The sequence below is a fragment of the Falco rusticolus genome, chromosome 3 (genome assembly GCF_015220075.1).
Source record: "Falco rusticolus isolate bFalRus1 chromosome 3, bFalRus1.pri, whole genome shotgun sequence".
NCBI classification, from domain to species: domain Eukaryota; kingdom Metazoa; phylum Chordata; class Aves; order Falconiformes; family Falconidae; genus Falco; species Falco rusticolus.
In genome coordinates this window covers 99,137,641-99,158,352 of record NC_051189.1, presented here as the reverse complement: position 1 = coordinate 99,158,352, position 20,712 = coordinate 99,137,641, and the positions used below count along the sequence as shown (strand labels likewise).

Genomic DNA, 20,712 nt, shown 5'->3' with positions numbered 1-20,712 from the left:
CAACCTTTGGCTTAGCAATTCAGGGTCTGTATTCTCAAAAAAAAGATAGAATACTAACATTATGAACAACAGCAGTGTCTCTGAGTGAGCCACACCAGAAAATCCTCAAAAAAACATGAAGCTCTACAAATTAGTAGCATTCAGTTGCGAAATACTAAAAAACAGATGCAGAGGAACAAAGCATTCTGATCAGGACAGAACACAAGCTAACACCAGGACTTCTGCTTCCCCACCTCAAACAGGTTTTTTTTTTCTACAAAGCATCTGCCATTGAAATAAAGTCAATTATGACAAAATTATTCTCTAATAGACTTTGATCCAGATTCAGTTGTAATGGGACCTAAATTTGAAGGTTTTGTAATCCCTGTTTTGGATAAGGCATCATAAAATTCACCTGCTACCCATTTATCAGAATCCTACACACTAGATAAACAGACTAATGCACTTGAAGATTGATGCAAATAAACTGGGTAATGTCGAGAGGAGAGGAACAAGAAAGGTCAGCGATCTACATAATATGACCTAGGAGAGAAGCATTTAGGAATTAGGTCTATTTAGCCTACACGTAATATGCCTGTAGGGAAAAGTGATAACAAGCATTCAAATACGTGAAAGGCTGCTATGAAGGAATGAATTGGATGTCTCCATACCCGCTAACGAAAATACCGGCAGCTATAGGCTTGAACTGCGCTAAGAGATTTAGGTTACACGTTCAGAAATGCTTTTCAACCAGCAACGTAGTTAATTATCCAGAAAGGGTTATGAATTCTCTGTCGCTGAAGGTTTTCAACACCCAGCTAAAACAAACGTCGATGCCCAGCCCAGCCCAGCGCAGGGATGGAGAGCTCCACCATGCAGGTGCCTTTTGGCCACTGATCTAGGACAGGCTGCGGTGGCCTAAGAGAAGGCTCCGCCAGTTGTGAACGTAAATTTACAACCTACTCCCTACAGGTGGTCAGGGAAAAGAACCTTACTGAAAATTCCTCTCCCAGTCCTCCTCTGCATCAGTTTACACCCCAGAAATAACCTCCTCTCCCGGTACCCAGTGCCCGGGCTGCCTGCAGCGGGTGAGCAGCATCATGCTGGGGTGCTGCTGAACGATGAGAATCTCCCCCAACTTGCTGAGCAGCAGAGGTGAAGGTCACAGTCCCCTCCACGTCAGGGACTTCTGCCACAATAAAGTGAGGAGCCACTGGCAGCACTGGAAAGACACAGCTGTAAATGAACCATCAGCCAGAGAAGAAAATGCTGTTTTGCCTGCTCTGTGGTGTCTGTATTTGGAAAATCATGGATAGACCCAAAGACAATCCAGAAAATACACTAGTGTTCCAACAAGCCTCTTTCCCCACCCCCCCCTTTTTTTGAAAAAAAGACACAATTGTCACAACAAAATAGTTTGTTGAGAAACTCCTCCTTCCTCTCGTCACTTTCCTGTTTAAAAAAAAAAAAAAACACACACATAAAACAACCAACACCAAAAAAAACCAAAACAAAATACACTACTTCAACAATGAGATTTTTCTCGTTTAACAAAAAATTCTATTACTGTTTTTTTCCTGCTCCACTGTAATGTTACAAAGGATATTTGGAACTTTTGAGAATATATCAAGGACTATCTCAAACAATTTCTTTTTAATTTTCTAGTTAGAAGACTTATAAAGCACATTCAGTTGATATTCTCCTTCCATCGCTACCGATCGTAAGACTCCAACTTCTTGTTAAATAGATACTGGATGCTCAAATTTACCATTATCTGATAACCTACATCTTTACATTTACAAAGGAAGATTAACATTTACCAATGGTAAGTGAATTTTTCCAAGCATGATAAAAACAAACAGAAAAGTACCAACCCATAAACAAACAACAGAATTTCAAAAGTCAGCTATCACTTAGGGAATCAATTACAAACAGCACACTTCTACCCTTAAACTCCGGCCAACAAAAGCTGATGGTCCAAAATGCCTAATAAAATCAGCAGCCAAGTGATCTGTCTTCTGTTACACTGCAAGCCAAAAACCTCACTTCTCTATACACTCATGTCTTGTACCAATCAACAACAATTCATTTTTGGCATGATTAACTCCAAGCCTATTTATAGTTATCCAAGACAAAGTTCCTGCTTAGTTTCTTTCTCTAAGCAAATTCCAAAGCCAGGGATTTGACACACAAGACAAATGCAAATGTCTTCTGCTTAAATAGATGAAGCCTGTTGCTCACCCCAACACTTCACGTGCTAACTCCAGCTGGTAGCACACGAACGCTGCAGGATGCACAGGAGGGCACGCGTGACTCACGGGAGGGCACTCCTGCAGACACATCGTGCCCTGGCTAAGCACGACTGTTGTAAAGACTGCACCAGCAAAGTCAGCTTCAGGTTCCCAGGGGTGCTCAGCTGTTTGGGAGAGATGCTGTGACCATTCTTCCCCAAAGGTTTGAAAAGACGACAGACGTCACAGAAACTGGCTAGGGCGAGGCTGAAATTTCTGAAGAACTGCAGAAACAGGTTATGCCAACATAAAACATTCTGAAATGCAGTTTTATAGAATCATTTCAGGTGGAAAAGACAACTTTGAGATCATCATGTCCAACCATTACCCCAGCACTGCCCAGCCCACCACTAAACCCTGTCCCCAAGCGCCGCATCTACATGGCTTTTAAACACCCCCAGGGATGGTGACTCCACCACCTCCCTGGGCAGCCTGTGCCGATGCCTGACCACCCTTTCCAAGGGAAGAAATTTTTCCTACTATCCAACCTAAACCTCCCCTGCCATAACTTGAGGCTGCTTCCTCTTGTCCTGTTGCTGGTTATCTGGGAGAAGGGATGCAATATGAAGGGAATATGATGCAATAAAGCTGTTTCTCTACATCTCAGAGATGCAGAGCAGCTTATCGTTTCTCTTCAGGTGAAGGGTATCTCTGTAGTGCTGCTGAGACCAAACAATTACTCCATTTCTGTGAAACATTAAGAGCCTGTGCATAACTTGCTTAATATCAAAATAGGCTTTTGAGTGTAGTGATGCCACAGAGAAGAGCAGAAGGACTGAAGATCCAATGGTAATTCCATATTCACCACGAGGAGGATGCAAACAGCACCTGCTCCAGCTTTGCTTCAGATGGTGGCAGTGGCACAGAGCTCCTTCCCTGCAAACCCAGGTGCTCCCCAGCGCACAGCTCTATTGTTCCCAACACATACGATGAAGAGATTGCCCTTGGACAACTTGCTTATCTCCACTATGGTAAACATCATTCACAATAAAAGACTGTAAAAAACCTAAGTTTAAAAATACTTAGCTGAGAAGATGAAAAATTTATACAATCCAGAAGTTCCTGAAGATTAGCTCAAGAAAATCATATATGCTCACCAATGGGGAAAAAAAAGTATTTGCACAAACCCTAATTTAACCACACAAAATTCACAAGCTAAGCATGTAGCAAGGCCTCACCTATAATTAACCTAGGATGCCAATTCACAGCAAGTGTCATTTTCCCTTAAAAACACACGTCCTGTACATTGTTTAGAAAATGCTTGAACAATTGGAAAATGTAGTTTTGAAAACTTGGGATAGTATTGCATTAATGACAATAATTATCATCTACCTGAAAGGCTAGTGTTAATAAGCCGTAACAATTAATTACTGATCTCCAACCTGAATACCATCTGCCTTTATACTATTAGCTAAACTCCTGGTTTTGCTTATGCTGTAGTCATACATTTCAACAGATAGCGTTTGTTCAGCAGTCCTTACAGGCACTGTAAGGCAGCCTATGTAAGATTATTAAAATAAAACAAAAATTTAAAATCACTCCTTAATGAAAATGTGAGGGGGATTGTGTTGATCATTATAAGCAAAACCCTCAATTAATGTTTCAAAGGGAAGCCCTTATATATATCAAGCCAACCTTCCTAGACCAACAACCATGAAACAAAAAGGGGCTTCCAAACGGAACAGCTCTTCAGAAAGGTGAATTTAGAAATTTTATGTTATGAATCTCGAACTCATAATACAGACTCTTTGGCAGGGGAACTAACAAGTCCAACATAAAACATAACTTGAGCTTAAGAGCAGTAACTCTGAGACAAAATAGAAGTACGAAACACAGACCTTCTTAATATTCAATAGCAAAGTTGCCAACTAAACGGACGTGAGATCAGAACGATAGCAATTAATATAAATTAAAACCATTTAAATGCACACGACCGCGCCTCCAATTTGAATAGCAGGCCAGCATCCCTACACTAAACCAGTGACGCAGCTCAACGGCAATGAAAAGGTTACGCGTCCCCCCGGCTGACAGAAGGGGGCGCCCCCGGGGGGGGGGGGGAGGGGCAGGAGCCGCCCCGCTCCTTAGGCAATGCTGCCACCTGTTGGCTCCCACCGACAGAGCACCCAGCCTCGGCCCGAGGGTCCCGCCTTCCCACAGGGGGGACACATCGTAACCCATCTGCAGCTGGAGAAGTTCCCGGTCCGAACGACATCCTGCGTTATTGTATACGTGTGTCTGCGGCTGCTGTACAGCTGCGCGGCATCCCGATAGCAAGAGATCAGAAGGGTCCGCCTGATCCTGCTCGTGCCAGCCTGCCCGGGGGGGTCACAGCGCTGCATCATTAGAGAAGGAAAAGAGAGACAGAGAAGGAAGAGAGAGAGAGAGAAAGAGAAGGAAGAGAGAAAGCGAAGGAAAAGGCATAAATGAAAAGCACAGATTATCTAAGACAGTATCAGATAGCCTCCAAAGACGGGATGGGACTCCTGGAGAGATAAAAAATACCTACATGCATTATGACTTGTTTGCTCAGTCACAGGACCTGTTTTTACAACCTGAGAGCCATGGAAACACTTACCAGGCTTACATGAACAGAACCCAAGCTGGCCACGAAGAGGGAAACAGAAATTACACTTAGCTTTGCTGGGCAGGGGAAAAAAAAAAAAACTACTTTGTTTGCTCCCCTTAATGAGGAAAAACACCAAAAGCAATTTGTGTTTCTTATCTATTTAGTGCATTTCTACTGTCTCCAGCCAGCCTCCAGAATGCCATGGCAGTCTTGTCTCAACATACCCCCAGGCCTGACAGAGAACAATATGGGTTAATGCCCCGCATTTGGAGGCACAGCCCAGTTCAAGATCAGCTGTGCTACATTTGACATTCTTATCAGCAACCAGCCAGAAACTCACTCACTCAGGCTTGCCTTGCCTCCGTAAGGTAACATAAAGCAGTATCGACTCACAGGGACCCACACTGTGAGTGTCAAAAAAGCGTTCCAAACATATATTAAAAGCATATGAATGCAAAGCTGCACAGCAAAGTCTGACCACGGCGAGAACTTTGTCGCAACCAGCAGTTTCTCAAAAACAAGAAACTCGCAGCTAAGCTTCAGTCTTACTAGCACACCAAACTGCAGCCAAGCTGCTTGTTTTCTAGCAAGTCAAACTGTAGCCAAATTACAGCAGGAGCCTGCAGAAATGTTAACCGTCCTCCACCATCCCCCAGTCACCTGGGGTACCTGGCACATCTTTTTCGGGTGCTCTTACAAATGCTTGTGATCAAAACATGATCTGGCTCCTACCTCTAAGACCACATGGTCAAAAATCTCTTCAGGTTATAAAAATCTAGTTTGTTCTCCTGCTAGCTTTTATAATCTTCTATAAATTATTACTTGTAGCACAACAAACCAGGAGATGTGTGAAACTAATGTCTCAGTAGAGCACTCTACAAAGCTCCACATCACCTGTATGCTAAGTTGAACCCCCTTCATCACTGCTATTTATGCTTCATTTACTGATTCCTTAATGATCTACCACAGGGACACGTTCCAGATAGAAGGATGCACATTACCAGAAGTTGAAATTTACCCTTCATGGTTCAATCCTTTTCAAAGTCATTCTTCTGGATTACAGTAAATTCAGCACTGCCAGAACTAAACCTTGTTGCCCAACCACTAGAGCACGCAGCCAATTCCTTTACCACTAGAATTAACCCTAAACATTTATACATGCTTAAATTTACTCACATAGGCTCTCTAAAAGTGTCTCTAAAGATACTGTGCACATAGGATTTATTTGGGCTCTCAGCCCTGCTCCCAACTTTCAGCTGCCAGCTCTGTGACTCTGAAATATAAACACTAAAAGAAAAATAAATCACTTCTCAGACAGACTGTAAAATAGGTGATTTTTAAGTGGGATAAAGGGAACAGTACACACTTGTCAGCTGAAGTTCTAATGGCAGAGATACAGGATGCCATTATGAGGGGCAAACACACTCTAGTTCTTTCTAGTTCTCCCATAAACAGGGGAAACATTTCCCAATTCAAGAATTAGAGGAGTTCTCTCTGTTACAGGATAGAACATCCTCAAAGCTAGATACCCCACCTAACAGAAAGTTGCTTAACAGGAGGAAGAAGTTGATGCTGAGGAAGCTGAGGTAGGAAAAACTCACCACAGAGGGGTCGTACATCTTGCACTGTGCTACAAGTCAGCAGTGATAAGTAACAGAACTCTAGCCACACACGGGCTAGGAAGTTTTACAGGGAACACAGGAGCAGTAATACAGCAATACACAGCTGCCAAAACCACAATTATACGTTAGTTTACAGAGACCCAGGGAACATGCACTGCTGCAGATGAGTCACGGCATGATGTTGTAGTAACACTGCAGGAAAGCACCCCACCAACATCTCGACCCATCATCCCACTCAGTGCCTTACAGGCACACTTTTAGGCTGCACAGATAACACCTGTATCCCTCCCAAAGAGCTGTGGCATCTTAACCATCCACACTTGTGCAATTCCATCTGTTCCAGCCCGTGAACAGCACCCCTTTTTCCCCTCCCCTCTATGTCCCATTTCACACTCTCTCCCATCCTCTTAACGATCTCACCACAAAAGCTTCAGATTCTAAACAAACTGCAGGGGCTCCTTGCAAGATGGTTCTTGGTATGTCCACCTGTAACAACTATTTCAGTAGCGTAAGACTTAGTATCACAAAACCCACCACACCCACATCCCAAGCATTCACATACTAACTGTGCTGGACACAACAGAGTTTTCAAGCCTGAGCACCAGGAACCGAAACACAAAGCAAATTTGTGACAAGCAGCAACTTAAGACCTTCTGAAACCAGAAGACCCTATGGGTGGAACTGTGAAGACAATTAACTCTGTACCTGTTGTTAAAGGAGAGAAGTTCCTTTACTGCCTCTTTCAGTATCAACAACCAAAACCTTTTACATCCAGATTATCAATCAGTTTGAAACTGGAAAAGAAATTTGTTGCAGGAGTAGTTATGCTGGTAAGGTTATCAAGCAATACAAAAATAGCATGGGATTGTGACTCTACAAGTAGTTCTAGACAACAGGGGAATTCTTCAGGAAGGGCACAAGACACCACAGGATTTACAGCTCTGCTCACTTTTCTCCATTGCTCAGCTGCTTCACAGAGAATGACATGGTCATGACAGCTGTGTTGTCATGAGAAAACAAACAGCTCTCATCACCAGAAAAGTAGTTTGGGTTATTTCATTTACTCAAACCTTCATCCCCCACCAAAAAAAAAAAAAGTTGTAAAGTACCATTTTTTCTAAATTGGCACTGCAATCAACCATCTGAAAAGCACAAATCTAAATGTAGACTAAACTTGAATTCCCTGATTGATAAGGCTAAATATCAAGCACCTAATGAGCAGCTAATAAAGATTGTCTTGTAACTTAAAAAAAATACTAAAAATACCTCACAGTGAGGATGGCTCATGGCACCCCAAAATTACACAGTAATCACTACCATTTTGTTTTACATGATACTTATGAAGCAACAGAAAAGCATTATCAGCAGGGCGGAGAGAGAAAAATGGAAAGACCAACTGCTGATTCTAAGCAACTAAAAGCACACACCAGAAACCAGCAGGAACCTTAGTCTAAATACTTCATCAGCCACTACACAGGCTGCAGATTGCTTGTTAGTTAACAAATGTATAGAATACAGTAACCTGTTTAAAAGATCTCTACTTTAGGACAAGAAAATAAATCAAAAACATTGAAATTTTATTGTGAGTAGAAAAGTACTCTTAAATCAACACTTAAAGCACCAGATCCTGAATTGTGACTCACAAACCATGAGTCAATCAATACCTGTAGAGTCTTAGACCTTTTCTTTATTTACCACTTGGATGAATACAATGGATGCTGCAGCATGCTTTGCTGTATCTGTATGGGGTGGCCCAAGCCTAAGCAAGCATGGTTTATGCAACACAATGAACACAAGGCAATGCCTTTGAACATTGAAGTCTGCACTAGTTCGTAGCACCTCATCTGCTTTTTCAACAGCAGAATAAATGCGTCTCCTTTTACATCTGTCTTCTTTTCAACATGAGGTCTTAAGTAGTTTAGATCATTTGTTCTTGCTTGTCTTTTTCCTTCTTTCTTCTACTCAAATTTGCTGTTTTAGCAGATGGACAGACTTAAGGATACGTCAGCTATATCGACTGGTAAACAGAACTGACAAATGTTTAGAAAATTAACAAGTAGAAGATGCAATAAAAATGGAGAATTTCTTTAACAGCATTTCAAAATATTATTTGAGATTTGCTTTAGAGAAATTCATACATTCTCTGCACAGCAAACTGCAAACTTGTAAGGCATATAACATTGACTACAAACGTTAAGCTTCAATAGGAATTGGCAAATCTCACCGATAGAAGCCCTGCCAACAAGTACCATAATCACAGTAATGGAGTGAGCTCTTTAAGAGGCACAGGAAGGAACCCAAGAAAAATACAGCATCTTTCCATCCAACAAAGTTGCAGAAAAATTGTGCAAGACAGTAAAAAGAATGCCTGAACAAAGACTAGTCTAAAATTGCACAACTAAAGCTTAGGGTCTATAATATAACCTAGTTTCTATGTGCTAAATCAAAGCCAAGCCACTGAATTGGCAGCAAAACAACCCCACATCTTTTTGCTCTGGAATCCCACACTACAAGAGGAAAAAGTTCCATGCTAGCTTTTATTTCTGAAGGGAAAAGAAAAAAAAACCAACCAATAAGGTAATGCAGATAAGCTGTTAGTGGTTTAGCTTCACTGAATGTTTAATAACAGTTTTTGCTTCCTCTTCATAAAAAGAAAAGTTACTGTTCATTCTTCTGGTCTTTGTAAGTCATTAGTAACATCTTTCCCACCTCCAGCATGTTTTACAATAACTGAGGAGTGAATGCTTTGGACCTGAACAGCTTCAAGCCAAAAGTAATTATCACAGAACAACAAGAACAACTAACTGCCTGATGCATCAAAATGCGTTCAAGAAGGCTGGGCCAGAACTCATTCACTGCACAGAACCAGTAACGTAGAGATGCCAACAAACACTGACATGACTACCTGCTTCAGAAGTCCAACTCCTTCTGTGTCTGACTATATATGTTAGGTTGCATTTTTCAGAAAGCAAGTACTGTTCAGTGGCACACATACTGAACTCCTTTCCCAAACATCTGGCTCACAGGACTTGAGAGCTCCAGGCTCGCCCACTTCCTCTCTTTCACAGCAGGCATTACTTGTCTGTACCATGACAGTTTCTTCCTCCAGGGTGTACCTCAAAGGGAGCACCCTAGCAGGTCTGCAGGCATATCTAAACTACACAGTGAGTCATGCTGCCAAGAAACCAAAAACCAGTTTTAGAACCAGAAAAGCCACCGTCAGCTATAGGGTTTTCAGAACACAAACAAGTACCATGATACAGCCCTACAGTGACAGCAGTTGGTCCGCACATTTCTGCGTGGTACGGTCTAACAAAGGAGCTTTGCACTCCCACAGGATGGCATGTAAGATTTGTTGAGAATACTGCCTACCTTCACACTGTACAAGCAGACACAAAAACAGGTTCGGCCCTTCTGCTGGTTTCCCTCTGCCTTTTTTTTAAGCTGGTGCAGTTCCCAATTTTTAATGATCATTGCTGTTATTGCAGTATCTGTGTATCGCCAATCCACACTGGGCTCTCCCTCCCCAGAGAGGTACTTTGCTGTGAAAAACTGTAGCACAGCCCTCAGTTTTCACCTTTGGGTATAGCCACTACTGAAAGCAACAAAGAGTGCCTGTACAGAAAGAGAATTTTTGAAACAGATGAAAGGCAAGGGGTGAAAAAGACGGAAAGGGAGGAAAATAAATAAATTTTAAAAAAGACTTCTGCATCTCCTGAACAGAATTCAAATCAAGAACAGGGTAGAATCCATGAAATAAATGGGGATAAGGAATAGTACTAGAACAAGACATTTTGCAACAAATCTTAAAATTTATTTCTATATTTAGAAGACATTCATTACACGTTCCGTCTCAGCTAAGTCAATTTATAAGGCAGGTTGCAGTTACAACTTCTAGTTAGCAGTAAAAGTCTGTCTGGTGCTGCTTTTCTTCCATACCCCACCTCCCCAGTCTTGCAATTAGACGACACTACAAACAGTACTTACTGTTTCCCTTAAAATATGAGCTTTTACTGCTCCCTTATATTTCCTAAAACCAGAACTTTATTCCAGCACTTCTTTAATAACTGTTGACTCAAAAGCTTAGAAACACATAGGAAACAGGCTAATCAAAACACTTTTATTTAAGTAATAGCTGTCCAAGACACTGTGACAACAGGCAGAAATACTCACTAAAGTGAAAAACTTTTATCATTTTAATGTGAAACACAAACTTGGGGAAATTCTAGCAACAGAGGCACTGATTTAGAATATTGCTCTTGGAAAACATGTTTTAAAAAATTTTGCATAGTTAAACAATATTAAGTTAAATTTCAAGGAATGCTTGAAATCTGGATTATGTTAAGCAATACTAACTAACTGCTTCACTGTATAGGATAAAAAGAGGTTAAATCTCTTCTTGACATTCTATCTGAACTTCTCACACGTCTTATTATAAAAAAACATAATGTGCTTTCTCAAGAAGGGATCGAGGAGAGATACTTGAGAAATGCTGGGAAACTTTCTATACTGGCATTTCCTCTACAGAAGGATGGACAGCATGAGCAGGAAGTTACACACCGGGTGCTAAAAATCTCAACTGCAACTTTGTCAAGAGTAAGACTGCTGTCTTCCATCTCACTCCACACCTTTCACAAACGATTGACTCCGCTTTCCCTGTACCCACCTACCGAGTATTGCCGTCTGCAGCTAGGATCTTCCGTGAGCCTTCTCTTAAGGCTCAAGAAACACAGTCTTCCCGGTCTCTCCCATACACTGTGTGCTCCCAAACCATCTTGGTGGCCCTGCACTGGACTCGCTCCACTACACCAATCTCTCTCTTTTCCTGGGGAGCCCAGAACTGGGCCCCTGCTGGACCACTGGACGCAGCACTCCAAACGTGGTCTCCTAAGTACCACATAGAGCTGAAGGATCACTTTCCCCAACCTGCTGGCTACGCTCTTGCTAACACAGCCCAGGGTGCAGTTTGCCTCTTTTTGCTACAAGAGTACATTGCTGACTCATGTTCAATTCTTCTCTACGCCAATCCCAGAAGTCTTTTTCTGCAAAGCTTCTTTCTAGTCAATCTGCCCACCCCACCTTTACCAGCACCTGGGGTTATGCCAGTCCTAGGATTTTGCATTGCCTTTGCTAAAGGTCATATGGTTTCCAGTAACCCTTTCTACTAGTCGATTAAGGGCCCTCTGAACCACAGGACTGGTTTCCAGCCTATCAAGCCCTTCACTCAGTTTGGCACAGTCTCCAAACTTGCTGAAGGTACACTGCATCCAGTGTTCCATGTTCTTGACAGACATTAAATGGATCAGTCCCAGTGCAAAATCTGAGAGACATCATCAGCAATCCAAGCAGTAACAGAGCACTTTCATATGAACTTGTGGCCAGAAGCATCACTATATTAAGCAGAAAGGTAGTTGCCCTCTTCACCACCTCATTCTCACATACAGCTACCATTCTTGCAATACCTGCACTCAGTTCCGCCTTCCTTAACAGCCTAAAAGAACATTCAATAGATGGATTTGTAAAAATTTACTTTAGCCAGAATCTGTAGCCAGTATTTTTGTTCTGTTCAACAAAAATGAAGTTTTCAGAGGTCCTTAAACATACCAGCTTAAAAAGAAGTTACCTAATTTCACAAAGAAACCACACTGGGTAATCTCTGCCTACCACTCAGCATCAGGGGGGTGGGTTTTGGGGGTTTTTTGTTAGTTTGATTTAGTTTATGTATATACATACACACAAAATAAGCTAAATCAAGACAAATTTAATGACGACCAGAAGCTAGCAGTCAATTTCTTATATAATTACCAAAATTACTCTGTGGGTATTTCTGTCCCAGCTACTGCAACTTTTATTCAGTTTGTAGTCCTCACTTTCAGATTCTAGATGTAGACTTATTTCTATTCTAAAGTTATGCAGACTTAATTCTCTAGAAAGAGAATGTATCAAAAATTTTAGGTAGTTCCTTCCTTCGCTGCACTCCATCTTTCCTACACTTCTCCCAATAAAATTCCAAAAGCACAGGACAGGCATCCGAATCTTGACAAGCCAGAAGTAGCTTCTGAAACACTACCTATTAGAGAAATTAAGGTAAAAAGAAGTTAAATTTAAGAAAGCCATAACAAGGGAAAACTGAGAACTCATTTGTAGTCTTACACAAAGCAGCTGTTACAAATAAGGCTTTTTTGGACCAGCACTCTACTTCTCTGTGAAAAAAGCATACCCACTCCAGAGCTGCACTAATTAAAGAGTCTCCTGGGTTCCCTAAAATAGTTCAGCACTTCAATAATTCAGTATCTAGTTTCTACTAAGATACATAAAGATCAACTGCAAAGAAGGAAAATGAGAGGTAACAATTTAATGATATCACGAGATGTTCAAGAAAAGAAACAAGTGTTTTGTGAAATCAGGAATAACACACTAGCAGAATGCCAGGAAAGACAACTTTGCAGTTTTCCAGCACAAGCAAGATGTAAGTTTAAGTTTTGGTCTATCTTGCACTTAAACTAACGAATAAAATTTAAATTTTTATTTTGACTAGTCATAAACTACACAAAAGTATTCAGACAATCACTCTCCATCAAAACATGACATCAATCTACATTTTCAGCTTTCTACAGCTTTTTTCCCCAACATGTTTACATTAATGAGATGAAATGTGGCCAGCACAACCACAACTTTGGGTTTTTTGTTTAGGGGTAGGGAAAAGGAACAAGATGACAGGGAGTGTTTTAAAGTATTTGGAAAGAAAGGAGAAATAGCATTTTCAGCTCTTTTGAATGTACAAGATACAATCCTGTATCATCCCACCTCCATCATACTGACTGTCCCTCCCAGAACAAAGGATCATTCACATGGAGTAGTTCACCTCTGCTCCAGCAGCAAACACACACATCACTAAGTGACAACACACTTTCTCTCTCTCTCAGTTGGGTTCCACCAATTACAATCAGACAACCAGCTAGATTCTGCCCAAGAATTAGTATCTTCCCCTTCCACTCTTATGGAAACTTTTCAATTAAGTTTAGCAAGCAAAATGCCCACAAAAGGCACGGCGTGACATCTATTAGACAGCTGCCCTGTCAGGAAAACCTAACCATTCTGAAAGCACTCATCTTGTAATCATTCTGCTTAATGACAGGAAAGCACTTTACCTCCTCACCTTCAAATCAGAAAGGGATCAAAGAGGGATTTAAAAAAAAGCGTAATTAAGACTAAAAACATTTAATAACAGCTTGACAGCTCTGAACATTCACCCCAACAAAACTGAGTTGTGCAACTTTTCTGATATTGTTACCTGTGATTTTGTATCCATATGCAGCCAGCTGTCCAGCCATATATTCACCATCTGAATTATTGTGCGAACATCCCCATGTACGAATCCAGATTTTCTGAGCACCAGGAATAATGCTATGAAGTAAAAATGAACAAAAAAGGCAAGTTAAAAGATGAACAAGCTTCCCCTTCAAGCCCACTAAACAGACTCAATTAATTTTAAGACTCTGAATATAAAATAATCAACACAAACAGTAACAACTCTGGAACAGCTGGGGAAAAACATCATAACTAGGGGATTTTAGTGTAGTAGGTATTAGATCTGACTGGGATAGAGTTTATTTTCCCCACAGCAATCCACTGTGTTTTGTACTGTGTTTTGTATTTGTGACCAAAAGAGTGTTGACAACACACCTGTGTTTTAGCCATTGTTGAACAGTGCTTGCACAGCATCAAAACCTTCTGCTTCCCACCACGCTCCACCTCACCCCACGCAGGTTGGAGGTTGTACAACAGGTTGGGAGGGAACATGGACAGAATAACCAACCCAAACTGACCATACCAGTTGACATCATGCCATAAAAACTGGGGGGTTGGTCACTCCAAACTAGGCATTGTCTGAGACCAGCTGGGCATCAATCTGTTTGTGGGAGGTGTCAAATGATTCCTTTTGCATCACTTGGGGTTTCTCTCTACCCTTTCCTTCACTTAATTTGTCTTTATCTCAACCCACAAGTTTTCTCACTTTTGCTCTTCCAATTCTCTCCCTCAGCTTACTAGGAGGAGCAGTGAGCGAATAGCTGGGTGGCTGCCCAGTTGTTGGCCAGGGTCAATCCATTACAAGTGGCAAGAAAAGAGCTCCAGAACAGAGAAGATACAAGAGCTGTAGGATAAGAGATTCAGTACAGCACAGTTACTTTAATATATAAAAAAAAAAAAAAAGACAATCCCAAACAACGGACTTTCTGAAAATTATTGTATCATTTAACAAGTGATTGCACTGAAATTAGGCCACCAGCAAACAAACTGTCAGAGCAAAACTGCAACCTTTTGAAATTATGGCACCCATTGATCATAGTTCCCTCCATAAAAGCTATCTTTATAAATTCTTAAGCCTGCCACCAGCCACACTATCATCTGAAAGCTCATATCCCAACCTTGTGGGCTACAGAAATAGCACGGCAAATGTGCACCATGGAGCTAGCACACACAATGGCTTAAGAACCAACAAAAAATTCTGCAAGCAGCTCTCATTTAAACTCCTGGATAACTGTGCCAATGAGCTAAAGATGCCAATACAAGAACAACACACATCCTGGAACACAATCCTTTGCTCTGCCCACAGCTTTTTTATTTTTTCCTCCATTCATGTTTCTTTTTTTGAAGATACTTCCTCTTGCTAGAAACAGAAATTTTTGATGGGAGACTAATGACCATTAAGTAGACAAGTGCAACACATGTTGCACATGTAAAACCATGCTATCTAAACAACATACATTCAACGTGCTTTCTTGGGTCAAAAGTACTAAAATACAGCCTGTTAAACAATATATATAGTACCTGAATACTTAGAAGAATGGAGTGCTAGTGTGAAGTATCTACAGACTACCAGTTCAGCTGTACACACAGTCCTGGCAGAATGGGGTCAATGGACCTCTATGGAGCTTCACATAAAGATGCATTGTTACGCTTATAAAACTAATGCAAACCCAAAATTGAATTTCCTGTGCATTCCAGACATACTTTATTTCCATCTTTAAAGTGTGGAAAGTTTTATGCACCAGTTTGAAAATAATGGAAGAAAATTAAAAAAAACCAAAACAAAAAACCACACCACACACACATAACCAAAAACCTCCCAAACCAACCAAAATCCAGATCTCTGAACTGCAACAGGAACTGGAATCATTAACTGAGTTCACCTATGCTTTAATCAATTCCATTGTAGCAGAAAGCTGATCCTGTTCTTACGGGAATCACAAGAAGGAAAAGTGCAGAGATAAATTCCGTAGTTACTGCATAGTATTTCCACTGAAATAAAACAGTAAGTTCAGAAGTTTCACTGTATCACTTGCAGTATGTGCATACAAGAATACAGCCTTTGGAAATCCCAGGTTCCAGAAACCAGGTGGGAAGACTGAAGCAAGGAAGATACACCCTTGGTGGAAGGGGATCAGGTCAAGGAATACCTCAGCAAACTGGACATACATAGGTCACTGGGCCCTGATAGGATGCACCCACAAGAGATACGGACATACAGGAGACAACCCAACAAAGGGCCATAAAGATGGTTAAAGGATCGGAGCATCTCTCCTAAGAGGAGAGGCTGAGTGAGCCAGGACCCTTCAGCCTGAAGAACAGAAGGCTCAAGGGGATCTTACTGATGTACATAAATACCTGAAGGGAGGGGGCAAAGAGAGCAAAGGCAGACTCTCCTCAGTGGTGCCCAGTGACAGGACCAGAGGCAGTGGGCACAAACTGAAACACAGGAGGTTCCTCTGAACATCAGGAAACACTTTTTCACTGTGTGGGGGACCAAGCACTGGCACAGGTTATCCAGGGCAGTTGTGGAATCTCCCTCGTTAGAAATACTAAAAACCTGGCTATGCACAGTCCTCGCTAACTGCTTCTAGGTGGCCCTGCTTGAGCCAGGGGTTTGGACAAGATGAGCTCCAGAGAAGCTTAACTAACAGGAAGCATTTTCCCAGTCTGAGTACTCCATTAATCAGTATCTCAATCATAACTGATTTCTACAGAAAGTTTACCTAGGACAATTGCTTAGGATTTATTAGTCATTATCATTACATTCTATAAAAACTATTTTACTCATTTTTATCTTCTATTCAGATTTTGCATGAGATAATAAGAATTTCCACCTTATTTTCAGAAGCTGACAGCGCACACAAGATAGGAGAAAAGCAACAAAACAGGGTTGATAGGAAGAATTTACCTGTCACTTGGGGGATCATCATATGACTGAATATTTTTTTGTGAATTGCGTTTTCGGACTTTTGGAAAAATATTCTTTCTTACAAACTGTCGATCATGTGGTTTCAAGTCTTCTGCTGACACTATATCTTCAATATCTTCAAGCACCGAATCGCAAGCAGCAGGCATCTTCAAGAAGCATTAGAGAAGACCGGTATTAGCAAGCATTTGAATACAAAGCCAAGGCCTAGTATCTACCACGTATGTTCTCATAAAGAAAAGTCACGTATATTTCTACATATACGTGCAATATATCATACATATGAGGGACACTGAGCACAGAAAAACAATCAACTATCCAGAGGTATTTCCCGATGCCCTCCTCCTCTGAGATCACAAACACAGGCAGGGAGAAAGCCACAAACCATATGGATTACTTTTTTTTTTTAAATAATCTGTGCTTTGCCATTTTCTAATTCAAAAATTGTGCAGCTCCTCTGACATGACACATCCAAGATAAAAGTATTCTTAATCATGTCAGGCATCACAGTGAAATAATGAGTTAATGTCACATGATAGATATGCTTTTCCCCTTGCATTACAGGGTAAGAACGAAAAATAGAACATTCAAGTGCCTGCTTCAGAGGCTGTTCTGGCTCTTTTTTGTGCTGAAAGCAGGTGCACAGTATTTCAATACATCTTCATCATACTTCTGAAAACAAACCAAACTATTCCTAGAGCTCCTGATCCCACAGGTCCTTCACCTGAATTACTCCATCAGGATGGCAAAATAAAAACTCCTGTCCTCAGGTACAAGATGTTAAACAACTATACCTAGCCGATATAAAATAGCTGGATTGTCATCTGGATCATAGAAGATCATTAAAATCTAATTATATTTTCCACAAGAAAGTAAATATATATGCATATATATCTCCTAGCAGGTCTCAAGATTCAGATTAGTTTTGAGCAAAGGGAAAAAGTTATTTGCTAAAGGAGCCTATAAAAAAAAAAGTTACTGCACTAATTACACACCTCAAACTTTATATATTTATTGTATATTTGTATATCAAACCTTGTATAATTCTCAGAGTAAAGTCTGATTTACCGTTGGAAATTTGGTTTTGTACACGTGTCAACAGTTTACTAAGGAAAGCACACAAGGGCATTTCACAGAGTTTACAGGGAAAATACACTTTCCTAACTGATAGTGAAGAACAAAACAAACAAGGCTTTAATTTCTTTAAAGCCAGATTTCAGAAACAGAAAATCCACACCACTGGCATACAAAGTACTTTCAGATGTTGCAACTGAATTATTCAATAAGACCTGTGCATTTTCCCAGTATGAGTCCTTTAATCTTGGAAAATATACTTCACAATAAAACTTCATATAACCTGAACCATTACGCATCTGCATTTAACTCAGAAAGGAATATAATGATATCACAAAAAAGGATGCATTTGACAAAGATACTTATTTAGCATTCTTCTAGATCAAAAATCCCAGGATCCATATAAAATGCTGCAAAGGATGGGGGCGGGGGGGAAGCAGCTAAAGTCTAACAATAAAGACTATGGGGGAGGAGGGGAAATTGACATCCCTTACACTACCTCATACCATTAACAATACGTACAAATAAGTAAAGTTACCAACTCATATATGGATGGAAAAAAAGGTTTTGATTTGTTGTATTTTCTCTCTTCCAGAAAAAACATCAGATGGAGCAGCTGGCAAAACAAATAAGCTTAGCTTATTTCAGTGGCCCAGAAAAGAAAAAACAAAGACAAAACAGAATTCCTACCTTTTTAAGCAAGGTCTAAATCTTCTTGGATAATAACTCTGGGGAAAAAAAGAAAAAAGACACGGCATGAACAAGCAGAAGCAGTGGACAAAAAACCACGAGCCCATGTTATTGTCCAACAGGCTTTCGTCCTCCCTTTACAGAAGTTTTCTTGCTCAGTTTGACCTCTTTGAGACTGGGTACACATGCTGACTAGCTGACAAGGTGGAAAAGCAGCCACATTTTCCCCGCCCTTCACTGAGCAAGGGCACTAATCGTTTTGTCCTTCTTTTATCGAGTTTTTTTTGTCAGTCTGATGCATTTAAGTGCTTTCAGACCTGCTCCAGATTTCTGCCTTCAATCGCAACTTTAAAATGTTGAATGAAAGAGATTAACAGTAAATTTTAGCTAAAGACAATCACAACTTTTTTTAACTACCAACAATGGGGTTTTTTTAGAATAGATTACTTGGTATCTGCACCAGTTCCACATGCATGCATCTCTTATTCACAAGTGATTAAAAAAATATAGTTCCTGCAGCTACTCTGACAGATGGATTCAAATAAGAGGTATGAAAATTAGAAGTTAAGCTATTCTTCCTATACTGTCGAGCTGTACCTAGAGAATTTCACTGTTTTCTTTAAAACATGGATGTTTGTAAATAAACACCAATGAAAAGTGTCTTTAATGCCTTGCTACAAACAAAACCTCCCTTGCCTTAGCCTATTTCAGTCACTGTCTTCTGGCGCGTACTTCTTCCCAGAGAAAACCTCCATCCAGGTGGGAAAGGGCTGCTCTTTCCTCTATTTACCAACAGGTGTCTCCGGTAAAGCCGCGGAATGTTATCCCCAGGCTTACACACCGCAGAACAAAGCCGTGGCGTTACTGCAGAGCACGACGGACCCGCCGCCCAGCCCGGCTCACCCAGTACCCAGCGCCCCGGGCCAGCGCGGTCCGGGCCCGCGGGCGAGCAGCGGCCTGGCCCGGCCTGGAGCCCAGCTGGGCCCGGCCTCCCCACGCCCCCATCCCGCCGCCGGCACCCGACCCCCCGCCGCAGCCCGGCCGCCGGAAGCCCCGCAGGCTCCCGCCAGAGGGGTCACGGCCCGCTCCCGGCCTCAGCGCGGCGCCCAGGGCAGGCCCGGCGGCCACGGCAGCACCGCGCGGGCGGGAAACCGGCAGAGCCGGGCGGGGAGGGGAGGACGCGGCCGCGACCGTCACAACGGGGCAGGGGAAGCGGGACGGGTGCTCAGCCGCGACCCCCGACACTCACCGCCGCCCGCGCGCCGCCGCCTCAGCTGGGCTCCGCCATCACAGCCGCCGCGCCCCGCCTCGAGCCCCGCGCGCGCAGCAGCGCCGCGACGGCGGCCGGCAGCGGCCAAAAGGGCCCGCGGCGCCCGGCGGGGGGTGGGGGCGGCACCGCGGCCCGGCCCGGCCCGCCGCGGGGGCGCTGAGGGTGGTGCGCTGCCCTGCGCGGGGGACAGCAGAGCTGGGGCCGGCCCGCGGCTGGGGGCGGCGGGAGGCCTGACGGATCCTGAGGCGGCCGCTGCGCTGGGCCCTCAGCGGGGAGCGGCGGCGAGAACGGGGAGCAGCGGCACTTCCTCCGCTCCGGGAAAGCACGGGGGGGCGGCGGGGCCGTGCCGTCATCCCCGGAGGGCCCTCAGAAACGAGCGCGGCCCCGCCGCTCTTGGAGGCTGTAGGGTGGCTGTGCGGCCCGGGGGAGCTGCGGCCCGCGCGGCACCGAACGGCCGCTGTCCTGGGAACGGCGGCTGTCGTGACAGCAAAGGCGAAGTCGCAGCGCTGAAATGGACTTTCCCTCAGCACTGAGCCCTGGCTGCGCCTGGAGCACTAATGACCGGTGCCGGGTCTGCTGAGCACCAAGGCCACGCGTTCTCCGCTCGGGTGTCCCAGCCCTCGGAGGCTCACCTTTATTTTAATCGAAACTTAGGTCCAGCCATACGCATCCACTTAACAGGGCTGGATTCTGAATATCTGATCCAAAGGAATGATAAGCTGTTTTTTTCCTGTTATGACCACAACACTTTATCTATCATTAATTACCTCGAAATACAATGCTAGTAGCAAGTTTTCTGTTGAGTCTGGAAGGCAGTAGTCAAAATATCTAATATTAGATGGGGAAAGTTTCTGTCATTGTTTTCCTCTAATTCAGGGCTAGTAGCAGCTTTTCTGATCAATATTTTGGAAAACATTAGTCTGGGTGTTTAAACTTGGCTAAAACAGGGGCTCTAAGCAGTGTTAAGTGTGTAGTTTCCT

At 42.6% G+C, this 20,712-nt stretch overlaps 1 protein-coding gene across 1 annotated transcript in view; it reads right to left on the bottom strand.

Annotated features, from left to right (window-relative positions):
- CDKAL1 (CDK5 regulatory subunit associated protein 1 like 1) overlaps window positions 1-19,759 on the bottom strand; it is a 430,469-nt gene extending 410,710 nt beyond the window's left edge. Inside the window, exons 1-4 of the mRNA XM_037382142.1 lie at window positions 19,712-19,759; window positions 18,463-18,500; window positions 16,681-16,847; window positions 13,753-13,865 (exon numbers count right to left, since the gene is read on the bottom strand). Coding sequence (XP_037238039.1) covers window positions 13,753-13,865; window positions 16,681-16,847 — 280 coding nt within the window. The 5' untranslated portion in view covers window positions 18,463-18,500; window positions 19,712-19,759. The remainder of the gene's footprint in view (window positions 1-13,752; window positions 13,866-16,680; window positions 16,848-18,462; window positions 18,501-19,711) is intronic.
- Window positions 19,760-20,712: the final 953 nt, after the last annotated feature.